Raw genomic sequence first — 19,389 nt, 5'->3', positions numbered from 1 at the left:
CATCAGAGAGCTGTCATTACACCGTTGTGTATAATAAAATCAATAACATTAATTAGAAAATGCATTTAGAAAATAGATATGGAATTTACAATTCTTCCAATTCGCCTTATCACAAACAATGTCGAATGAGAAAAGGACATTATTGATACCCCAAATATCGCTTTATAAGCAATCAAGCTTATGACATTCACCTTGTGGAAATACAGGCCAAAAAATCCCATAAACTTATACTGAAGGAGGGACCCAAGACATATCTATATTTGCAACTTACTTAAAATAATAGTAAAAGCAAGTTATACAACCTGCATTGAGGTCAAAATAGTTATTAGTGATACAAGATTTATTCCCTAAGGCTTGGCTTTGAATAGATGCAATTATTTACAAAGATATACACTTTTCTTTGGTCCACTGGGACAAGGGAATATCACATGAGCATGTCCTTCCACACACATTTACACAAAGCTTTTGGGGAAATGTTAAGCACTGGCACCCTCTGTTTGAGAAAGTATGAACTGCAGTTACTGGAGTGTTGAATGAGGACTCTAATCTCAGAGATTCTTTAGGATTAGTGGATTTGACTGTGGGTCAAAAGGAGGAGCCCTGGTCTTAATCAGATCAGAGTAACTCTGGGCTGTAAATTCTGCTAAACAAGAGAGTTAGTTGCCTGCATTGCATTGTCTAGAAACAGATTTTCGGATAATGTTGACAATATGGAGGAAGTCGTCCTGAGATATTCTTTGACAAACAGGAGTTGACCCAGCAAAGATGAGCTCAGAGGTCAGGTGATGCCATTAACATGCCAGCAGGATACACATGGAGAAAAACAGGGGCGTGAAGTGTCCTGTCCTGTCTGTGCAGTACGACACTTTCACTCACCACTATGTCCACGTGTGAATAGAAATACTGGTATGTGTTGACTGGGTCACAGCTGTGGAGTAGTGTTAGCTGTCACAAAAGCGTATTAAACAATGACAGACAGATCTCGTCAGATGGATGGATGGGACAAAGATAAGCCCAGCCAGGCTCTGAGATGTCAAGACTCTGTGTTCATTTTATGGTAAGACTGCCAGCTCTCAGGTGTGACACGGTTGGGATAACAGATGACAATGGCTTTCAGTGGCTCTTTCAGCACTCAGTGGCTGCGATGGCAGAACATGAGACACACAATTACTGAGCCGCAAAGGAGTGTTCAAGAAGTAAGAAAGGTGTGTATTAAGTAGATAGATATTGTGTAGCTGTTGAATAAAAATATCCTCCCAAATCACCTATCCTTTAATGCAGGGGTGGTCCTGGAGGGCCAATCTTCTGCAGAGTTTAGTTCCAACCCTAATCAAACACATCTGAACAAGCTAATCAATGCTATGTGAATTTTAATCTGTTCATCATATAAGACGATTGTGTCTCTCCAGAAAATGTTTGACTAAACCGCTCAATTCATATGGATTAGTTTTATGATCTTTCTGAACTTTTAAAAATTTAAAAGATCTTCATTTGTGTTCCGAACATGAACGAAAGTTTTACGGGTTTAGAACGACATGAGTAATTAATGAAAGAATTTTTATTTTTGGGTGAACAATCACTTTAATATAGTGGTTATTAGCTTTTTGGTTTGTAGAAACCAAACCTATCCAAACCTGTATGACTTTCTTTCTTCTTTGAAACATTTAAGAAGATAATCTGAGGACATTTGCAACTGTTTTTGTCCATGCAATTAAAGTCAGTGGTGTACAAAACAACACTGGAAACCATTGACTGTCATTGTATGGACAAAAAGACATTTTTCAAGATATCTTCTTTTGTATTTCAAAGAAGAAAGTCATACAGGTTTGAAATGACATGAGAGTCAGTATATTATTACAAAAGTTTTACTTTTAGGTATATTGTCCTAAATATATGGTTTAATGCTGAACTGTCCAGCTGAATTTCATTCATCTGCTTCGACATCAGTGTTTTCTAAAATATATGTTATTTCTGTTTACCATCTCACTGCTTGCAGATTGTGGACCTTCTGAAAGAACTGGATGACATGAAGGGTCTGTATGAGAGCATGGTGTCTGACTTAATACGCTGGATCAGGACCAAGGTGGTTGAGCTCAATGACCGCTCCTTCCCCAACTCCCTGCGAGAAATGCAGCATCTGGTGGCTGCCTTCAAGACATACCGCACTATTGAGAAGCCTCCGAAGTACCAGGAACGGGGGACCATCGAGGCTCACCTCTTCAACTTGAGAACCAAGCTGAGGGCAAACAACCAGTGGGACTATATTCCTCCGGAAGGCAAGACCATGGGGGATATCGAAAGGAACTGGACCTTGCTAGAGCGAGCAGAATACCAGCGAGAGCGGGATCTCCAGAGTGCGCTGATAAGGCTGGAACAGCTGGAACAGCTGGCCCAGAAGTTTGGCCGCAAGGCTACGCTGAGGGAGAGCTACCTGGAGGACACTCTGCAACTGATCCAACAACAAGACCTGGGAGGGCTGCAAAGGCTGGAGGAGGCTGAGACAGCGGCTCGCAGACTGGAGGCCCTGGGAACAGATGTTTTGGCTCGTGAACCACGTTTCCGCGCTTTAAGTGAAATGGCTGCTGTCATTGAGAGAGAGAACTACCACAGCAAGGCACAAGTGATTCGCAGGTGAGGGGGCAAAGAATTGCAGGTTGTTTATAATTACTTACTGATACAAGCTATGACTATTTTTATGTGCAGTAGAAAAGACACAAAAATAAATGTCCAGTATTTCAGTAAAAAACTATTTCACTGAATCTGGCACTATAAAATACGTTGTTTTTTTCTTCCATTTGGGCTATTTCTTATTTATGGACTAAAGATTTTAGCATAACATACATGGCTAAACTTCAAAAGTCATCAGAGAAACATTTGTTAATCCTTAGGAATGTGGATATCAAAACTGACTTTATATTATTCAAAGTCAAAAACCATTTAAAGTTGTGGAAGCGTTTAATAGAAAATAGTCTTAGATAATATTTGCTTATTATCTTATTAATGTTTCTTATTGATGTTTTTCTTATTAATTACTGTATTGTGTGTTACAGGCAGGTGGATATCATGAACCATTGGAAAACTTTGCAGCAGCTTCTGCAGCAGCAGAAAGAATATGTTGGAGATGCTGTGAATACATTTGCTGTCCTCAGAGACATTGAGTTAATATCTCTGGACCTCAGGGAATTACAGGTGAACATTACATATGTATTCTTCTTACTACAAACAGACATTATCACTGAGCATTATGAATTCTGAAAACTGATTTCGTTCCTGCTTTGAAGACCCAGGCAGATTCCTCAGACATAGGAAAACAGCTGCCAGAGGTGGTAGCCCTACTGCAAAAGCAGGACTTGCTAGACACTCAGATCATCTCACTTGGAGAAACCCTGAACGCCATCAGCAGCAGTGCCTTAAAGGTTAAACACAAAGGTGCCACAAAAGTCCAGAGGGAAATTAAAGATCTTAATGGCCAGTACAACTCCCTACTGGGTCTCAGCAAGAACAGGTAATCTCTTTAAACCCATCTGATTGTACTAGAAGCATTTCTAAGACTGATTCTAAACTGAGGACAAAATAATAATAAAAAAATAACTTGTGGCAAGTACTATATAATTAGATTTACAAAAGCTAGACTGCACGTTAAATTAAATGCAGACAGGATTGTTTACTGTTGTAGAAATGTTTTTTTAAAGCAACTATGGACATTTACTGTACAGCGACAACTTTGTCTGTTTTTGTCCAAAAAGGAGAAAAGCTCTTGAGGGGCAGCTGAAGGTCTTTGAGTTTTTCCATGATTGTGAAGAAGTAGAATCATGGATATATGAGAAATGGGTCCTCTTACAGGCTGCATCTCTGGGAAGAGACCTCAGTCAAATTCAGCAGGCCATTCAGAACCACAAGGTATGTGGCCATCACACACAATAATCAAATTCAAAATTGTAGAATCGATGAAACACATTACTCTCCACATTTTTCTATCTATCTATCTATCTATCTATCTATCTATCTATCTATCTATCTATCTATCTATCTATCTATCTATCTATCTATCTATCTATCTATCTATCTATCTATCTATCTATCTATCTATCTATCTATCTATCTATCTATCTATCTATCGAACATTGCTTGACCTCAATATGACTGGATCAGAGCTACTAAGATTAGCAAAAAATGGCTATGTATTTTGCAGGCTTTAGAAGCAGAGATTCAATCACAGGAATCTCTGTGCTCAGGGGTTTTATCCAGAGGCCAAGAGCTGTGCAGGGGGAGACACCCCAATGAGAGAGACATCCAAAAGTGGATTCGGACTCTTCAGAAACAATGGCAGCAACTTCAAGAACAAGTCACCATCCGAAAGAACAAACTGCATGCAGCCAATGTTATCAAGCAGGTAGAAACCAATACACTTGGCTGTGTATAGGCTCCTTCTGAACGGAAAGTGAGAAATTATGATTCAGTGGATCAAGGTTGGGATAAAAATGTGTTCTAAACACCATTCTTCCTTTTTCTCAGTATTTTGCAGATGTTACCGAAGCCAGATCATGGCTTGATGACCGCAAACCATTTCTCATTGACGAGGATTATGGAAAGGATGAGGCCAGCAGTACTGCTCTGCTCCAGCGTAACCAAAGACTGGAGAAAGAAATGGAAGCATATGCCTCAGAAGTGAAAAAGCTGGGTGAGCAAGCCAAGAGTGCTGCCCAACTTGCTCCTCTTACCGTGAGTCATGACCAAAACAGCCTATTATGTACTAAAGAAACTTGATTTACAGTAGATTTAAAACACTTACTCTGTCTGAATAATCCAAGGGTAATGGTGAAAAAATAGTATAACTATGCAATAAATGTTAATCATTGCTAGTATAAAACAAAAACAATGGCTGTATAATTTTATTGATACAGCTTCAATGGCACTGACACATTTTTATTTAATTTAAGACTGACACCCAGCAGAGCAGAATTGTCCACTACAGTGATTCAGATGGCGAAGATGAAAAGGAGAAAAAAGCTGACAAACGTGTCCCCAGCAAGGCTTTACCACAAGAACAAGCAGCGATTAGGTTCAAATACAGAGGTACACAGGATCCTTTAGAGTTAAAATCTGATAAATCACAAACCTCTGATCTGATTTGTGTGTACCATAAACCAATTTCTCTTTCGAGCTCATCCTGATCATTTTTCCAGGTCCTAAATTAACCTGGGACAGAGGAGAAATATTGACAATTGTCAGCCGGGAAAAAGATAGTTTTCTTCTTCGAGACAGCAGAGGAAATGAACAGCTAGTATCTTCCACATACATAAGGGAGCTGCCACCTTCTGTAAGACTCTTTATAAATTCTTTTATATCTTATGAACCGTAAAAACTTCTCTTTAAATTGCATCTACTAGACAGCTTTTGCTTGTGTTTTGATGCAATCAAATGCAGGAAGCACTACCTGAGCCTACAAATGGACTACCTGAGAGTCCAAAAAGGAAAGTGAGCCGCCCCCGCCGCACTCGCTCCATGCGCCGTTGGACGGCTGAAATATCTGCCTCATCATTGCCTGATGCACATTTCCAAAAAGACACAATAGAGAGCACACAAAGTAGTCTGGAAAATGATTTCAATAGCCTTTATAATTTGGCACAGGTGAATATTTAAGCTTTACCAAGCATCGTTCTAGAGAACTTTATTCTTTACCATTTTAGATCATTTTAAACATTTTCTCCCACCAGTCAAAAAATAAGATCCTGGATGACACTGCACAACTACATAGGTTCTATAATGCCTGTGAGGAGTTTGAGTCCTGGATGGGAGACAAGGAGAATGTCCTCAACACTTTCAGCTCCAACTCCAACAACTTAGAGGTTATACAAGCCAAATATGAGGTTAGTTTTCCCGGAAAACACACAGTGAGCAGAATAACACAACATGAATCCTTCAGAGAATCTTGTTGTTTGGAGAGTTAACTCCAAGAGATGTACCTGTGTTCTTTGAATAACATGGTGGTATTTTGTTTTAAAACATTCAGTTCTTCTTTCTCAATGCCATACGCAGAACTTTCTTACTGAACTAGCCAGTGGTAGAAAGCAGCTTGATGACATTACCAAGCTTGGAGAGGAGCTTGTGAAAAAACAGCACAGCAAGAAAAAAGAGATTCAGCTCAGACTTGGAAATGTAACCCGCAGGTATGTGGGCAAAATCAGCATTGTGCAGCCGTACCGTCCCGCCATACTAACGTGTTGTTAAAAGTTCCTTTAAATGTTTATTTGTATGACCAGGTGGGAACACATTCAGAAACTGAAGGATGAGATGGCCCATGAGCTGCTTAGTTCTGCTGATGTGAAGTCCTTCTTGCAGACCTGCCAGGATGTCAAGGCTCAGCTCCAGGACAGGCTATCGCAGCTTGACACACCTGATGTCGGGAGCTCACCATCAGCCCTGCAGGCTGAGGAACACAGACAAGCCCAGGCTGAGAGAGACATAGAAGCCCTGGAAAGGAAAATAGAGTACCTTAAAAGTGTGGCCAAGATGTGGGTTTGCTACAAAATTATTGCTGTACCACTTATTTTTGGTGATATATTTATTGACATTTCTTATTTCTAACCTTGGCACAGCTTGAAAACATAAATAACTTATAGGAGAATGTTAAATATAGTAGTGAACCTAAATCAATCCTCATTCATTTGCCTCTTAACTGTATGTTCCATTGCTATGCTACAGGAAACAGGATTGTAGTCCCGCAGAGAGCGCCGCTATTATGGAAGAAGTACGTGCTCTAGAAGAGCTGCTGCGGCAATTGAAGGCCCAAGCCATTCAGAGACAACGGATGCTCGAGGAAGCCCAACGCTTACAACTCTTTCAAAAAGAGACCAGAGACCTATTGTTGTGGGCCGAGGCAATACAGGAGCACCTTCTGGAAGAGGAGACCGGATCTGATGTACCATCCGCTCAAGCCCTGCTGAAGGATCACCTTGATCTAAAACAAGAGATTGAACTGCAGAGAGCGAGGTTAGTCGTGTGTGATCTTTCTTTTGCAATTCCTACTTAGTGCCTATGCTTGACAGTAAAATTATTGCAGATTAAAAGATATGGAGAAGCTGGGTCAATCTCTGGAGGTGGCATCTGGAGAGAAAGGAGCTAAAGATGTTCAGCAGACACTCACAAAGTTGGATCACGAATGGAGCCAGCTGGACAAACTGTGGTCTAGTCGCCACAGAAGGCTTGAGCAAGGACTAGAGTTTCAAAAGCTGAATATGGAAGCAGATCGCATAGAGTCCACCATTTCTGGTCATGAGGCCAGACTGAAAGTCAGAGACTTGGGGGTAAATGAAAGATATTACATTTAATTTCTTTTATTTTAACTTATTCATTTAATTAATTAATTCCTTTCATCTCTAAGCACATTTTTGTCAAAGGAAGAGTTACACATTTGTACAGATTTAATGCATAATTTCTGCACAGGACTCAGTTGACAGCATTCACAGTTTACTGGGCCGACAAGAAGAGCTTGAGGCTTTACTTGAGGCTTTAGAGCGATCCATCAACCTCTTTCAAGACAAGAGCAAGGAGCTCACCAGTAAGCGTAACTTTGCTGCCAAAGAGTAAGTATAGTTTTTGCATATAATAATTAATTGTATTAGTGAATAATTATAATAGCTTGTTTCTTAGTGCTATTATGTTGTTAAGACTGGCATATTCCTCCTTTCCAGAATTCAACAGCGATCAAAGGTCATTCAAGATCGATATAAGAGCCTGAAAGAAAGTTGTAAATTAAGGAGGCTTGATTTACTTGCTTCAAAAAAATACCAGGTAGTCCTTCAGTTTATGTTTTGGAATGTGACATAATTCATAAATAATAAAAGTTCAAATGTGTTAGTAGCTATCAGACAATAAAGCTACAAGTACAGTGCTTTAAAATACTTTCCCTTGCATAGGAATTTTTAAGAGATGCAGAGGAGATGCTGCTGTGGATGGAGGAGAAGTTTGAGATTGCTGAGGATGAATCATACAGAGATCCAACCAACATCCTTCGCAAGCTCAAAAAACACGAGGCGGCAGAAAAAGAGATGAAGGCCAATCAAGTCCGCATAGACAGACTGACTGAGGTACAGTGCCACATCAGAAGTACTGTACTATTCTTCAAGCAACCTATGTATTTTGCCATTTTGATGACTGGATTTTATTTGGTTAGACTGGAGAGGAGATGTTGGCAGAGGATCACTATAACAGCCAGAGCATCCAGAGAAAGACTCAAGAGGTACGCAAAAGGTGGACTGAACTCCAGAGGAAGATGGCAGAAAGAGGGGACAAACTACGACAGGCTGGCCAGCAGGAGCAACTCATGGAGTTGCTTCAGGTACTTGTACTCAAGCTCTGTTCTACTTTTGACTACTACAGGACAGCATTGAAAGAATTTATCCTTAAAATGTATAAGCAGAACAAATTTCCGTTTCTGTGTAAATTGGGTCATTTTTTTTTTTTTTTTTTTTTTTTTAGGATGCAAAATTGAAGATTGAGACAATTGAGAGAATGTTACAGAATGCAATCAGGGGCCATGACCTTCGCTCAAGCAGACAGCTCCTGAAGGAGCACAAGCAGCTGGAAGAGGAAGCTCAAGAACTTGCAGAAAAAATCAACTCCATTGTCACCCGTGCCAAACACCTGGCCACCAACCATTTTGACTCTCAGCGCATTCTCAGGGAGACTGACACTTACCTGAAACTGTCAGTACTCATTTTTTCCTCAAAAATGTTCTTCATAGTGAAAACTTACCTGTAATGAAAGACTTGTTTAAATGAAACAATAGCTAATAAATTGATTATAAGTATCAATTAATTTATCACAGGGTCAATTAATACGAAACTGTATGGAGTTGATTTCTCTGCATGTTTTAAGAAGCCTTCACCTCTGTTTTATTTGCCAGATTTAAGTCTTTACAGAAACCTTTGGATCATCGCCGAAGCCAGTTAGAGGCAGATGTGGCTCTATATAGCTTTTACCATGATGTAGACCTAGAGCTAAACTGGATATCAGAGCATCACCCTGTAGCTGATACGACAAACTATGAAAGATCTCTGGCTGGGGCAGTTAGCCTGCTTCAAAAACACAAGGTATGATTAGATATGAGTGTATTAATATTGCTAGGGATGAAATGACCTATTCAAAAATAGCTTCCCAAGACGGGTGTGATTTAGAGCTTTTATATTGCTATGTATAGTTGAGTTTATTAACTTAACTATATTGTACATTGTACATTTCTTTGTGAAGTTTCAGAGTGAAGCTGTATTCATTATAACTGTTAAATCTTTCGAAACCCCCTCCAGGACCTGCAGGCAGAGGTGAATGCCCACAGCCAGTACCTGCAACGAATACTGGACAGAGGGCGAGCTATGGCCCGGTCCAATCAGTGGAATGGTCAGGAGGTGCAACAGAGGTGCGAGCAATTGATTGCAGAGTGGGAGGAGTTAGAGGAGTCATGTGAGAAACGGTCCAGTGAACTTAACAAGGCAGTTACACGGGAGCAGGTAAAAGTGTAGGAGTGTTTGCCATTTTTTTGGTCCAGTAATTATTCGAGTCATCAGTGTTAACATTTGTTTTCTGATGGACAGCTTTTGCTTGACTGCAATGAGCTGGAAACGCTTCTTTCAGAAACATCAGCTTTGGTCAGCACTGATTATGGCAAGACTGAATTAGCTACTCAGAGTCTAATAAAGCAGCATGAGGTGAGTAATCTTTGGCTTGTAATAATGCAATGGCTTAAGGGTTTAACATGTTAACACATTCTAGTTTTTTTTTTTTTTTTCCAGGGAGTGGAGGGGCAGATTGAGGTACTTGCTGCTCAGGTAGATGAACTCAACTCCAGCGTTAAGCAGGCTGTACGTATGTGGGGTTTAGAGGAGTTGAACAAGCCCTACAACCACATTAAATCTAAGCTAAGTGAGGTTCAGCACTCAGCGACAGTCAGGTAAAATAACAATCAGTAGATGAAACAGGACAGCTAACAAATGTTCACACCATCATGTTTCTTTGGCGTGTTAAAACAAACATGTCTCATTACAACAGAGAACAGAGGCTTAGAGAGACCCTAAACCTACATGAATTTAAACGTGAGTCTGCTGAATTGGAGGAATGGATCGCTCAGCAGACACAGATTGCTGCTTCTAAAGACTTTGGGAGTGATTATGAAAACGCACTGGTGAGATTAGCTATCTGTGTCAGACCACCTGTCCAAAGATTTGTCACTGTCCTGCATATTTACCTTCAAACTACTTTGCACTGTACTTTAATTGGTTGGGGTCTAATGACTTTGTCATGTTTAATTAAGATGTTAATATATGTATATATTTAGCACATTTTCTGAATTTTTATATTATTACTGTTTCATTATATAAAACAAAATCACAAATTGTTTTATTTAATATTAATGCAATAGTGGGTATAGAAAGACAGATAATATTTTAATAACGTTTCTTTAGCTTTAGTACGGTGACAATATAAAAGCCAATTATTTAATTATTTACAATATCACACATTATTTTCTCATTATTTTATTTCTTTAATCTTATTATCATTTATTATTTTCACACTTATTATTTGTCCCTAGCAATTATCATATTTTAGGGGACCTTGGCATCATTATGTAAAACCTTATTTTAATTGTTCATATTCCTTAAAATTTCAATATGATTCGTAAATTGAATCCAGTATCTTCAGGATTAGACAAACCGTTATGCATGTTGTCTGATCAGGATCTGTCTAAGCACCTCTTGTTTCATGATAGCAACTGCGTGGGAGATTTGAGGTATTCTTAAAGCAGCTGGAGGTGGGACTGGAGAGGATGCACACCTGTGAAGAGTTGGCTGACAAACTCATCAAAACTAATCACCCTGAGAGCAGCTTCATCCGAGAAACACAGAATCTACTCAGGTAATGGCATGTGATAAGGAAAATTATATATAAACAAAATATTATAAACTAACAAATAGAGTAATTTCAAATTCATTTTTGTTTGTGATGTGTCAGACCTGTGTATATAGTTACATATTTGTGCAATCTATATATATAATTTATAGTTCATACTTACATGAAGTCTATTGTATGAATGACAGAGCATTATGGGAAGAGCTGCAGAACTTATCCAAAGATCGTAAAGAAAAGCTACGTAAATCTGAGGAATGTCACAAATTCTACAAAGACCTGACTGATGCGCTAGGACAGATAAAGGTATCGGTCCAGCTGTGCAATAAAGTCATGCTGTTGAATAATATGATAAACATAACTGCCCTTGTGGTTACATGTCACTTATCTTGTACCAGGAGAGGAACAAAAGCATTCCTGATGACATAGCCAAAGATCTGAAGGGGGTGCTGTCACAGCTACGGAAACACGAAGCTCTTGTACATGAGCTGGCTGTAACAGAGCAACAGGTACAGAGAGAGAGAGCATTCATTACAGGTGTGCTCAGTAATTGCACTGTTGAAATGGCTATCATTCTTGGAGTAACATTATACTGACACCTAGTGGGTTGCATGGATGCTTTTGTGCAAAGTGAAAAACTACTGAGTGCACCGTTAAGTTGTTTATTGCTGCAATAACTATGTATATGTATATATATATATATATATATATATATATATATATATATATATATATGTGTATATGTATATGTATATGTATATATATATATATATATCCTAGTAGCTTTACTAGTAGAGCCTAATAGAGCCTAGTAGCTTTACCTGCGCTGCTGTTTGATTGGTCGCCTTCAGTTACATTCTGACGAGGAACAAGAGATCTTCTGTGAAAATCTAAAACTTAAAATAAAATGTATAAGTGGAAGGAATGAATGATATAATTCGCAAATAAATAAATACATAATTTACAAATGCTCACATAGAACTCTTTCTTAGCTTCAGTGTTTAGATTTTGTGATTTTCTACAGCTTCAGGAGCTGTTGGATGAAACTGACACCATTCTGGACATGTGCTCTCCTGAGCTGAGGGTGGAGTTGCAGGAGCTGCAGCAGGAGGTGGTGGAGAGCTGGGAAAGTCTCCGTATGCACATGGAGCAGAGGGAGGAGGAGCTGCAGTCAGCTAAGGACCGCTACATGTTCCTCAACACGGTAGCCTACACTCAGTTCATAGTACATTTTTAAAGAAGATTCCAAAAAACTCCAAGGTTTGATTTGGTGGAAAATATTGGTTGAAAACTAATTCATAACCATTTTATATTGCCTTGTTCTCCAGGCACAGGACTACTCCCTCTGGTGCTCCCAGGTGCTGAGTGGGATGAAGGCAGAGGAGTCCATCCGAGACGTTGCTACCTGTGATCTGCAGTTGTTCCAGCACCAGCAGCTCTGGGCTGAGATTGTGGCACATGAGGAGACGTATGCCCAGGCAATATCCATGGGCCAGGACCAACTGGGGCATGACATGCCTAATGCTAGAGAAGTGAGAAACTTACAATTTTGCCTGGTTTATACTACAACATTGCAAACTGTAATATTATTTATCAAATTGACATGAGAGATGCAAATATAATACATACCAAATATATGTTTAAACACTGTGTGGCTATCAGATCCAAGAGAAACTGAAAGCTCTGCAAGAAGAGAAAGAGACGCTTTCTGATAACTGGCAGTCCAAGCAGAAATGGCTGGAGAACACATATCTGGAGCAGGTGTTTTATAGAGACACAGAGTACATGGAAAAAATCTCCAACTCTCAAGAGGTTAGTGCTCCTGTAAACTAGCAGGAATTACTTTCATTTACATTTGAACATGTAAAATCTGGTTAGGTGACCTCTTGAATAAATATCTATATAGTATTAGATAGTTCATTTTAGAGTCAAGTTTGTAGTTAGACATTCATATTGTTAAAGCTAACAACATGTTTACTTGCAGATCCAGTTGAAGAACAGTGCTTTGGGAACGACAGTGGACGATGTAGAAACTTTGATTAAACGCCATGAAGCCTTTGAAAAACTTCTTAATTCTCAGGAAGACAAGGTTGGTTGGTTGTCTTCAGCCTGTAGTATGGTATGAAGCATTTAACACAATGTGACATTTTCAGGCTAAGAAAATCTTATCATGTTGTGTAGATGGTGGCTCTTCAGGAGTCAGCGGAGCGCTTAAGGACAGAAGGTTTGAAGGGAGAAAAAAGCAGCAACATTAGGAACAAACTGAAAGCTCTCCAGGAGAGGAGAGAGCGCATTAAAGATCTGTCTGAAAAACGCAGAGAGGATCTTGAGATCTCGAAGCTTCTCTGTATTTTCAACCGAGATGTGTCAGAGGTACTTCTCATTTCTTGGTGACCTTAAACATATAGAAACAAACAATTTTAATTGGTTGGTTTGTGATATTTATTTGTATTTTAGGCAGAGGAATGGATCACAGACCGTATGAACAAGATACAAGAAGACTCCAAAATGGACATGAGCAACCTTCAGACTAAAATGAAGATACTGCAGAGGCATCAGGTGTTTGAAGCAGAGATTCTGGCCCATGGAAATATCATTGAATCTGTCCAGCAGGTGAGTCACTGTACTAAAGTCACAAGGTGGTTCAGTAGTCAGTAAGAGATAATCCTATATTTATTTATTCTTCTTTTGGTCTTCATAAATATATTTAACATAGTTTGTTGTGTACTTGTCACAAGGCTGGAAATGAACTGGTGGCCATGCGGCACCCAAAATCAAAAGAGATCCGGCAGACCATTTCTGCACTGATCTCTCATTGGGAAGCTCTGAAGCAAGCAGTTGCAGTCCGTGGAAAAGTTCTTGAGGATAACCGTGATTTTCTTGAGTTCCTGCAGAAAGTGGAGCAAGTTGAAGTTTGGATTAGGCAAAAGGTGAATAAATACAGCCATTCCATTACAATTTGCTGAAAACAAGCCTTGATTAACAGAATTGGTATACCAGTCAATGTTTGGTTTCACTTACCTCAGTTTCTTTGCTGTATAGGAGGTGATGATAAATATTGGTGATGTTGGAGAGGATTATGAACATGGTCAGCAACTGCTGAAGAAGCTCAGTGAATTCGGAGGCTCAGGTTCTGGAGTAAGTCTAGTGTTCTGCTTGAATAAGCAAATGTTAACTTAAAGAAAAACACAATAACTACTCAGTTTACTGAAATTGCATTGTAATATATAACGTCAGTATACAGCATATTGCTTAGTGCAGTAACATTCTTTCACTAAGTAGTTTTCATCCCTTAGGATGTGACTGTTGATGATGCTCACATCAAGACAATCAACACTCTGGCAGCCCGGCTAGAGAGACAGAACAGTGATGAGTTGGCGACTGTGAAAAAGCGTAGGCAGCAGCTCAATGAACGGTACATCCTCCTATATTTCAGCTGAGATCCATGTTCAATTAAGAAAATACACTTGTCCTCTGTTATATCTTGCATATTGTTGTTTGTTTTGACTTTCTTGTCGCCTTCCCAACAGATGGAGTAATTTCCATGGCAACCTGAGCAGCTATAAGAGGAAGCTGGAGGAAGCGCTAGAAGTCCACGCCTTGATTCGAGAGCTGGAGGAAGTCCGGGACAGAGCTGGAGAGAAGGTGAGAGAGAGAGAGAGAGTATAGCATTGGAAATTATATCAAATTATATGCATTGGAATCTGAACTCAACTTTGGGTTGGAACCCAATATAATACTCAGTGAAATTAAGCATTCCTTTTTTCAAATCGGCAAGATTATACAGTAACTGCTTAAATGTCTCTAGTCCTTTCATTTTGATGAAAATACATACATGCAATTGAAATTATTTAATATTTAATTTTACAATAAAACAATATCTTAAATATATTTTATGAAATATTCTTCATTTAATGTATGATTGATTACATTTAATTTAATTTAATTTAATAAAATTTAAATTAAATTAAATTAAATTAAATTAAATTAAATTAAATTAAATTAAATTAAATTAAATTAAATTAAATTAAATTTAATTCGGCCACAGATGCTACTGCTCCAGGGTCAGGGCTGTGGAGTGGATGTGGAGAGTGTGGAAAACCTCATTCGCAGGCACGAGGAGATGGAGAGGGAGGCCAGAGTCATCCAGGAGAGAGGCTCTGTGAGTAGACTGGACAGCTGTTATACAAAGAACACATTCATCCATATTAATCAGTGCACTGTGGGTAGCACGTCCTATACAATATCTATTGTGTGTGCTAGCTTTGTGGTTAAAGGCTTTATAGAAAATCTCTCAGCACCTTCCAATAAAGTAACTGCTGTAAGTAGAAAAGCCTTTAAATGAACCCTTCATGGTGCATTATATGCTGTAGTGTAAAACACTAAAGCTAGTCTGCTTACAAGAAGGGTTACAAAGAACACAATTGGTCTAATTTGTAAAACCAGGCCCTGGAGAAGGACACTAAAGATCGGTTGAGGAGACACTGTGATCTGTCTGACAAACTTAGAAAGAAGCAGGAAGAGGTCAACATTGCTTTAGTGAAGCTGGACAAGGAAATCAAACGAAGGTATGCTGCCATTAGTTGCTTTATTCTTAATTTATAATGATAATAATAACATGGTAAAAATGAATATAAAATATACATAATGAGAAAGAATATACTTTTGTTGTGTAGGAAGGAACGGTTGCAAGAGTCTCATCAGCTGCAACTATTCAAAGCTAACCAGCGCCTTCTGTTGGACTGGACCCTGAAGCAAAGCGATGAGATGGCGAAGAACGGCCTGCCAAAGAATAAGACTGAAGCTGAGAGTTTCATACTAGAGCACCAAAACTGGAAGGTATTTAAAAAAATTGCAGATTGTTTTTGTTTTGTGTGTTCTTATATTTTTCTGTCAAGAAATACAAAGCTAAAACAAATACATTTACCTTTATTCATTTATCAGACGCTTTGATCCAAAACGACTTAAAAATTAGGAACATCACAAGTGATTTGTCATAGTACATTGTACTACATACTGTTAGATGATTGCAGACTTGTGTTATACTGTATTAACATTTAATGATTGCAGGCTGAGATTGATGCCCGCAGTGAGCGTATAGATTCAGTTAGGAGTTTTGGACAGAATCTTGTGAAATCTGGACACAGTGATTCAGCCGAGATTAAAGAAGCCCTAAGCAAGCTGGAGGATGCCAAAGCAAAGCTAGCTAAATCTTGGGAGGACCGAAAGAACACTCTGGATCAAGCACTGAAGCTCCAGGTGACTTAACAAAGCAGCAGGTTGTTTTGCTTCATTAAGGTTCTGTTTATTCTAGAGTATTTGTGAGGTATTATGTGGAGCATAATGAGATATTGATTGGTTGCAGATATTCCTGGGCTATGCTGCCCAGACTGAGAGCTGGATGAGTAACAGGGAGGCTTTCTTGATCAATGAAAATCTTGGGGTAAGAGCTTCAATTCTTGGACCCCATTAAAAAGGCAGAGTAACATTTCACCTTATTAAAAAACAAAACGTCCTTGGGTGTTTTATCCTCTGTAACTTTGGAATTGGATGCTGAATGATGTTTCACACTGTCATTGCAGGGTTCACTCTCAGAGGTGGAGGCTCTTCAGAGGAAGCACGCTCTGTTTGAGAACTCTCTAGAAGCTCAGATGGAGCAGGTGGCGGAGGTGGACAGATTTGCTCAACAGCTCATACAGGCACAGCACTATGACTCTGACAACATCAAGAAGAAGGCCAAAGCTATTCTGTTCAGGTATGCAGTGAGCAAACAAAACTCACTTCCCTTGTAAAAAAGAATTACACTTCAGCACACTTTTAAAAAGAGTACTTATTACAGAAATAATATTTAAAAGCATATACTTAAAGGGTTAGTTCACCCAAGAATGAAAATGATCCTATAATTTACTCACTATCAAGCCATCCTAGGTGATATGACTTTCTTATTTCAGGCAAACACAATCGGAGTTAAATTTAAAAAAATATCTTGGCTCTTCCAAGCTTTATAATGGGAGTGAATGGTACTACAAATTTTGAAGCCAAAAAAGCACATCCATCCATCATAAAAGTAATCCATAGGGGGTTAATAAAGGCCTTCTGAAGCCAAGCGATGCGTTTTTGTAAGAAAAATATCCATATTTATAACTTTATAAGCTATAATCACTGGCTTCCGGTAACGACCGTACACGAGTCTAGTTCTGGCGGAAGAGTGACCTCTGACCCAACACATGACGTATTGATGAAGCGCAGAGGATAGAGCATAACAAAACACCGGTCACAAATTATAAGTCTAAAACGAGAATTTTTAAAGAGAAATGTTGGAGGATTTCGATATAAGAGAAGAGGAGCTTGATTTTGTTGCCCAGCATTATTACAAAGTGATTTATTATTACATTTATTTTATTAATATTATATTGTTTGCAAGTACAAATATACTTTTAAGATTTGAAAAACACTACAAGTGCACATTCAATACATTAAGTGCACTTTTTTTTCACAAGGGTTTCAGAAACATTATAAAGTACTGTTTATATAAAATTCTTCTTTGAAGGAAGGACAAAGTACTGGAAATGAGCAATGCCAGACGAAAAGCTTTAGAAGAATCTCTACAGTTGCAGAAATTCATGGAAGGAAGCTATGAGGTGTGTGAAGAAAAAAACTCAGAGAGATGAAATCTGCTAGTCTGATCTATTTTACACATCAGTATCTTTTTTACGAAGTTAAATTCTCATTTGTAAAGGTTTCCTCATGGTTGAATGAGAAGAACTCTGTGGCTGTTGATGAGAGCTGGAGAGATCCTATCAACCTGCAGGCTAAGCTACTAAAACACCAGAGCTTTGAGGCAGAGATACTGGCTAACCGCAACAGAGTGCAGAACCTCATAAAAGTAGGAATCCTAAAGAATGTCTAAATATCTCTTAATCGTTCTCTACTTGTATGAAATTCAGACTTAAAATGGCATCAGCAGCGTTTAGCCTAAAACAGGAAATGTTTCTTCAGGAGGGAGATAACATGCTAGCATCCAGTCATTCTGCTAAAAGCAAGATAAAACCACGAATAAAGGATGTCGATGACAGCTGGGACCAGCTTTTAAGCAACTGCAAAGAGAAGAAGTCACGTCTACAGCAAGCATATCAGGTACAGCATGCTAAAACTCATGCCATTCTTCTGATTCTACATGACTGATATCCTGTAGAGATGCTGCTTACACATGGTTCTCTGACAATGAATATTAGACACCAGCATATCCCATGACTTTCAGATTTCCTGACGCTGGTCTGAAATATCATCTTGGATTTGAGGTTTTTGTTTGCCTTTTCTCTGTTTTCCTCTAGGCGTTGCAGTTTCAGCGCTCTTTGGATGACATTGAAGAGTGGCTTGGATCAGTGGAAGTAGAAGTGGCGAATAAAGATTACGGGGGTGACCTTGCCTCAGTTGGTAGGCTGCTTAAGGCCCTGCAGGGCCTGGAAGAAATGGTAGATGCACACATGGAGAAGGTCCAGGGGCTGGTGGACATAGCCAAAGACTTCAGCTCTCAAGGCAACTTCCTTGCAGAAAATATACAGCAGAGGGTTTGGGAGGTGGTCAGCAGGTATGTTTTTGTTCAGGAAAAACAGCTCATCTGACTGTGGAAAAATTTGAGGTGCCGTAGATAGTTTGAACGTGGTGATCAAATGGTCCATGGACCAAATCCTGTGAGGGGAAAAAACTAATAATTGAGAAAGTAAAAGATGTGATATTAATTATGAATGTGGCCACTATATTCATTAGCTTTGAAATGTCAGTAAAGTTATCTAAAACATTATGACACACCACATTATTGCTGTGGCATACTACATGTAATCCTTTAGCACGTGTGGTATTGTTTTATTTCATTTGATTGACAGACCGAGTGAAAAACAATTACATTTAATCATTTTTCTCAGGAATAATGGCCTGGCTGAGCCGCTGCAGGCCCGCAGGGAAACTCTGGAGTCATGGCAGCTGCTGTTCCAGTTCTACAGGGATTTAGAGGATGAGCTGCTGTGGATTCAGGACAAGCTGCAGGCCACAGTCACGAAAGACTTGGGCACTTCCCTGCAGAGCATACAAACCATAGTCAAAAAACATCTGGTTAGTCTGGTCCAGAAATCTGTAACTATAATACTGGTGCTTCAAAACTCCTGAGGACTGTAGTCCTGGCTTCTCAGGAAGCACAAAGAGCCACTTCTGATATGCTAATACCTTCCCTTACAGGTTGTGATGCAGGAAATTGAGAACCGGTCACCTCTAATAATGGCTGTACAGGAGGCAGGACAGAACCTGGTGCGAGGACGACACTTTGCATCACGTGAGATCAGTGAAAGACTTGCTGAGTTAAAGAAGAACTTTGACACTCTGAAGAAAGAGTCAACGAATAAAGATCGACTGCTTCAACAAGCACTAAAAATCCAGACCTTTCTCTCAGAGGTTTGTTACCAGTTCATAAAGTAATGTGATTCATATATA

The 19,389-nt window shown here is 39.2% G+C and overlaps 1 protein-coding gene across 1 annotated transcript in view; it reads left to right on the top strand.

The window, feature by feature from the left end:
• sptbn5 (spectrin, beta, non-erythrocytic 5) overlaps positions 1 to 19,389 on the top strand; it is a gene marked incomplete at both ends in the record, with an annotated part of 28,063 nt that overhangs the window by 3,139 nt on the left and 5,535 nt on the right. Inside the window, 49 exons of the mRNA XM_079854133.1 lie at positions 1,997 to 2,631; positions 3,051 to 3,189; positions 3,282 to 3,505; positions 3,747 to 3,900; positions 4,193 to 4,393; positions 4,516 to 4,722; positions 4,941 to 5,076; positions 5,187 to 5,320; positions 5,428 to 5,631; positions 5,718 to 5,870; positions 6,040 to 6,170; positions 6,264 to 6,515; positions 6,706 to 6,993; positions 7,064 to 7,307; positions 7,447 to 7,586; positions 7,695 to 7,794; positions 7,920 to 8,090; positions 8,177 to 8,341; positions 8,482 to 8,708; positions 8,909 to 9,095; positions 9,309 to 9,509; positions 9,594 to 9,707; positions 9,792 to 9,949; positions 10,048 to 10,180; positions 10,766 to 10,911; positions 11,094 to 11,208; positions 11,301 to 11,411; positions 11,927 to 12,106; positions 12,231 to 12,434; positions 12,565 to 12,714; positions 12,887 to 12,991; positions 13,084 to 13,275; positions 13,360 to 13,515; positions 13,641 to 13,832; positions 13,945 to 14,040; positions 14,199 to 14,317; positions 14,433 to 14,547; positions 14,951 to 15,064; positions 15,349 to 15,470; positions 15,579 to 15,741; positions 15,973 to 16,161; positions 16,268 to 16,345; positions 16,485 to 16,657; positions 17,453 to 17,543; positions 17,642 to 17,788; positions 17,902 to 18,039; positions 18,237 to 18,493; positions 18,828 to 19,014; positions 19,138 to 19,370. Of these exons, the coding sequence (XP_079710259.1) occupies positions 1,997 to 2,631; positions 3,051 to 3,189; positions 3,282 to 3,505; positions 3,747 to 3,900; positions 4,193 to 4,393; positions 4,516 to 4,722; positions 4,941 to 5,076; positions 5,187 to 5,320; positions 5,428 to 5,631; positions 5,718 to 5,870; positions 6,040 to 6,170; positions 6,264 to 6,515; positions 6,706 to 6,993; positions 7,064 to 7,307; positions 7,447 to 7,586; positions 7,695 to 7,794; positions 7,920 to 8,090; positions 8,177 to 8,341; positions 8,482 to 8,708; positions 8,909 to 9,095; positions 9,309 to 9,509; positions 9,594 to 9,707; positions 9,792 to 9,949; positions 10,048 to 10,180; positions 10,766 to 10,911; positions 11,094 to 11,208; positions 11,301 to 11,411; positions 11,927 to 12,106; positions 12,231 to 12,434; positions 12,565 to 12,714; positions 12,887 to 12,991; positions 13,084 to 13,275; positions 13,360 to 13,515; positions 13,641 to 13,832; positions 13,945 to 14,040; positions 14,199 to 14,317; positions 14,433 to 14,547; positions 14,951 to 15,064; positions 15,349 to 15,470; positions 15,579 to 15,741; positions 15,973 to 16,161; positions 16,268 to 16,345; positions 16,485 to 16,657; positions 17,453 to 17,543; positions 17,642 to 17,788; positions 17,902 to 18,039; positions 18,237 to 18,493; positions 18,828 to 19,014; positions 19,138 to 19,370 (8,471 nt within the window). The remainder of the gene's footprint in view (positions 1 to 1,996; positions 2,632 to 3,050; positions 3,190 to 3,281; positions 3,506 to 3,746; positions 3,901 to 4,192; positions 4,394 to 4,515; positions 4,723 to 4,940; positions 5,077 to 5,186; positions 5,321 to 5,427; positions 5,632 to 5,717; positions 5,871 to 6,039; positions 6,171 to 6,263; positions 6,516 to 6,705; positions 6,994 to 7,063; positions 7,308 to 7,446; positions 7,587 to 7,694; positions 7,795 to 7,919; positions 8,091 to 8,176; positions 8,342 to 8,481; positions 8,709 to 8,908; positions 9,096 to 9,308; positions 9,510 to 9,593; positions 9,708 to 9,791; positions 9,950 to 10,047; positions 10,181 to 10,765; positions 10,912 to 11,093; positions 11,209 to 11,300; positions 11,412 to 11,926; positions 12,107 to 12,230; positions 12,435 to 12,564; positions 12,715 to 12,886; positions 12,992 to 13,083; positions 13,276 to 13,359; positions 13,516 to 13,640; positions 13,833 to 13,944; positions 14,041 to 14,198; positions 14,318 to 14,432; positions 14,548 to 14,950; positions 15,065 to 15,348; positions 15,471 to 15,578; positions 15,742 to 15,972; positions 16,162 to 16,267; positions 16,346 to 16,484; positions 16,658 to 17,452; positions 17,544 to 17,641; positions 17,789 to 17,901; positions 18,040 to 18,236; positions 18,494 to 18,827; positions 19,015 to 19,137; positions 19,371 to 19,389) is intronic.

Source organism: Squalius cephalus (assembly GCF_949319135.1).
Source record: "Squalius cephalus genome assembly, chromosome: 20".
In the NCBI taxonomy this organism is placed as follows: domain Eukaryota; kingdom Metazoa; phylum Chordata; class Actinopteri; order Cypriniformes; family Leuciscidae; genus Squalius; species Squalius cephalus.
This window is presented reverse-complemented; position numbering and strand designations above follow the sequence as displayed.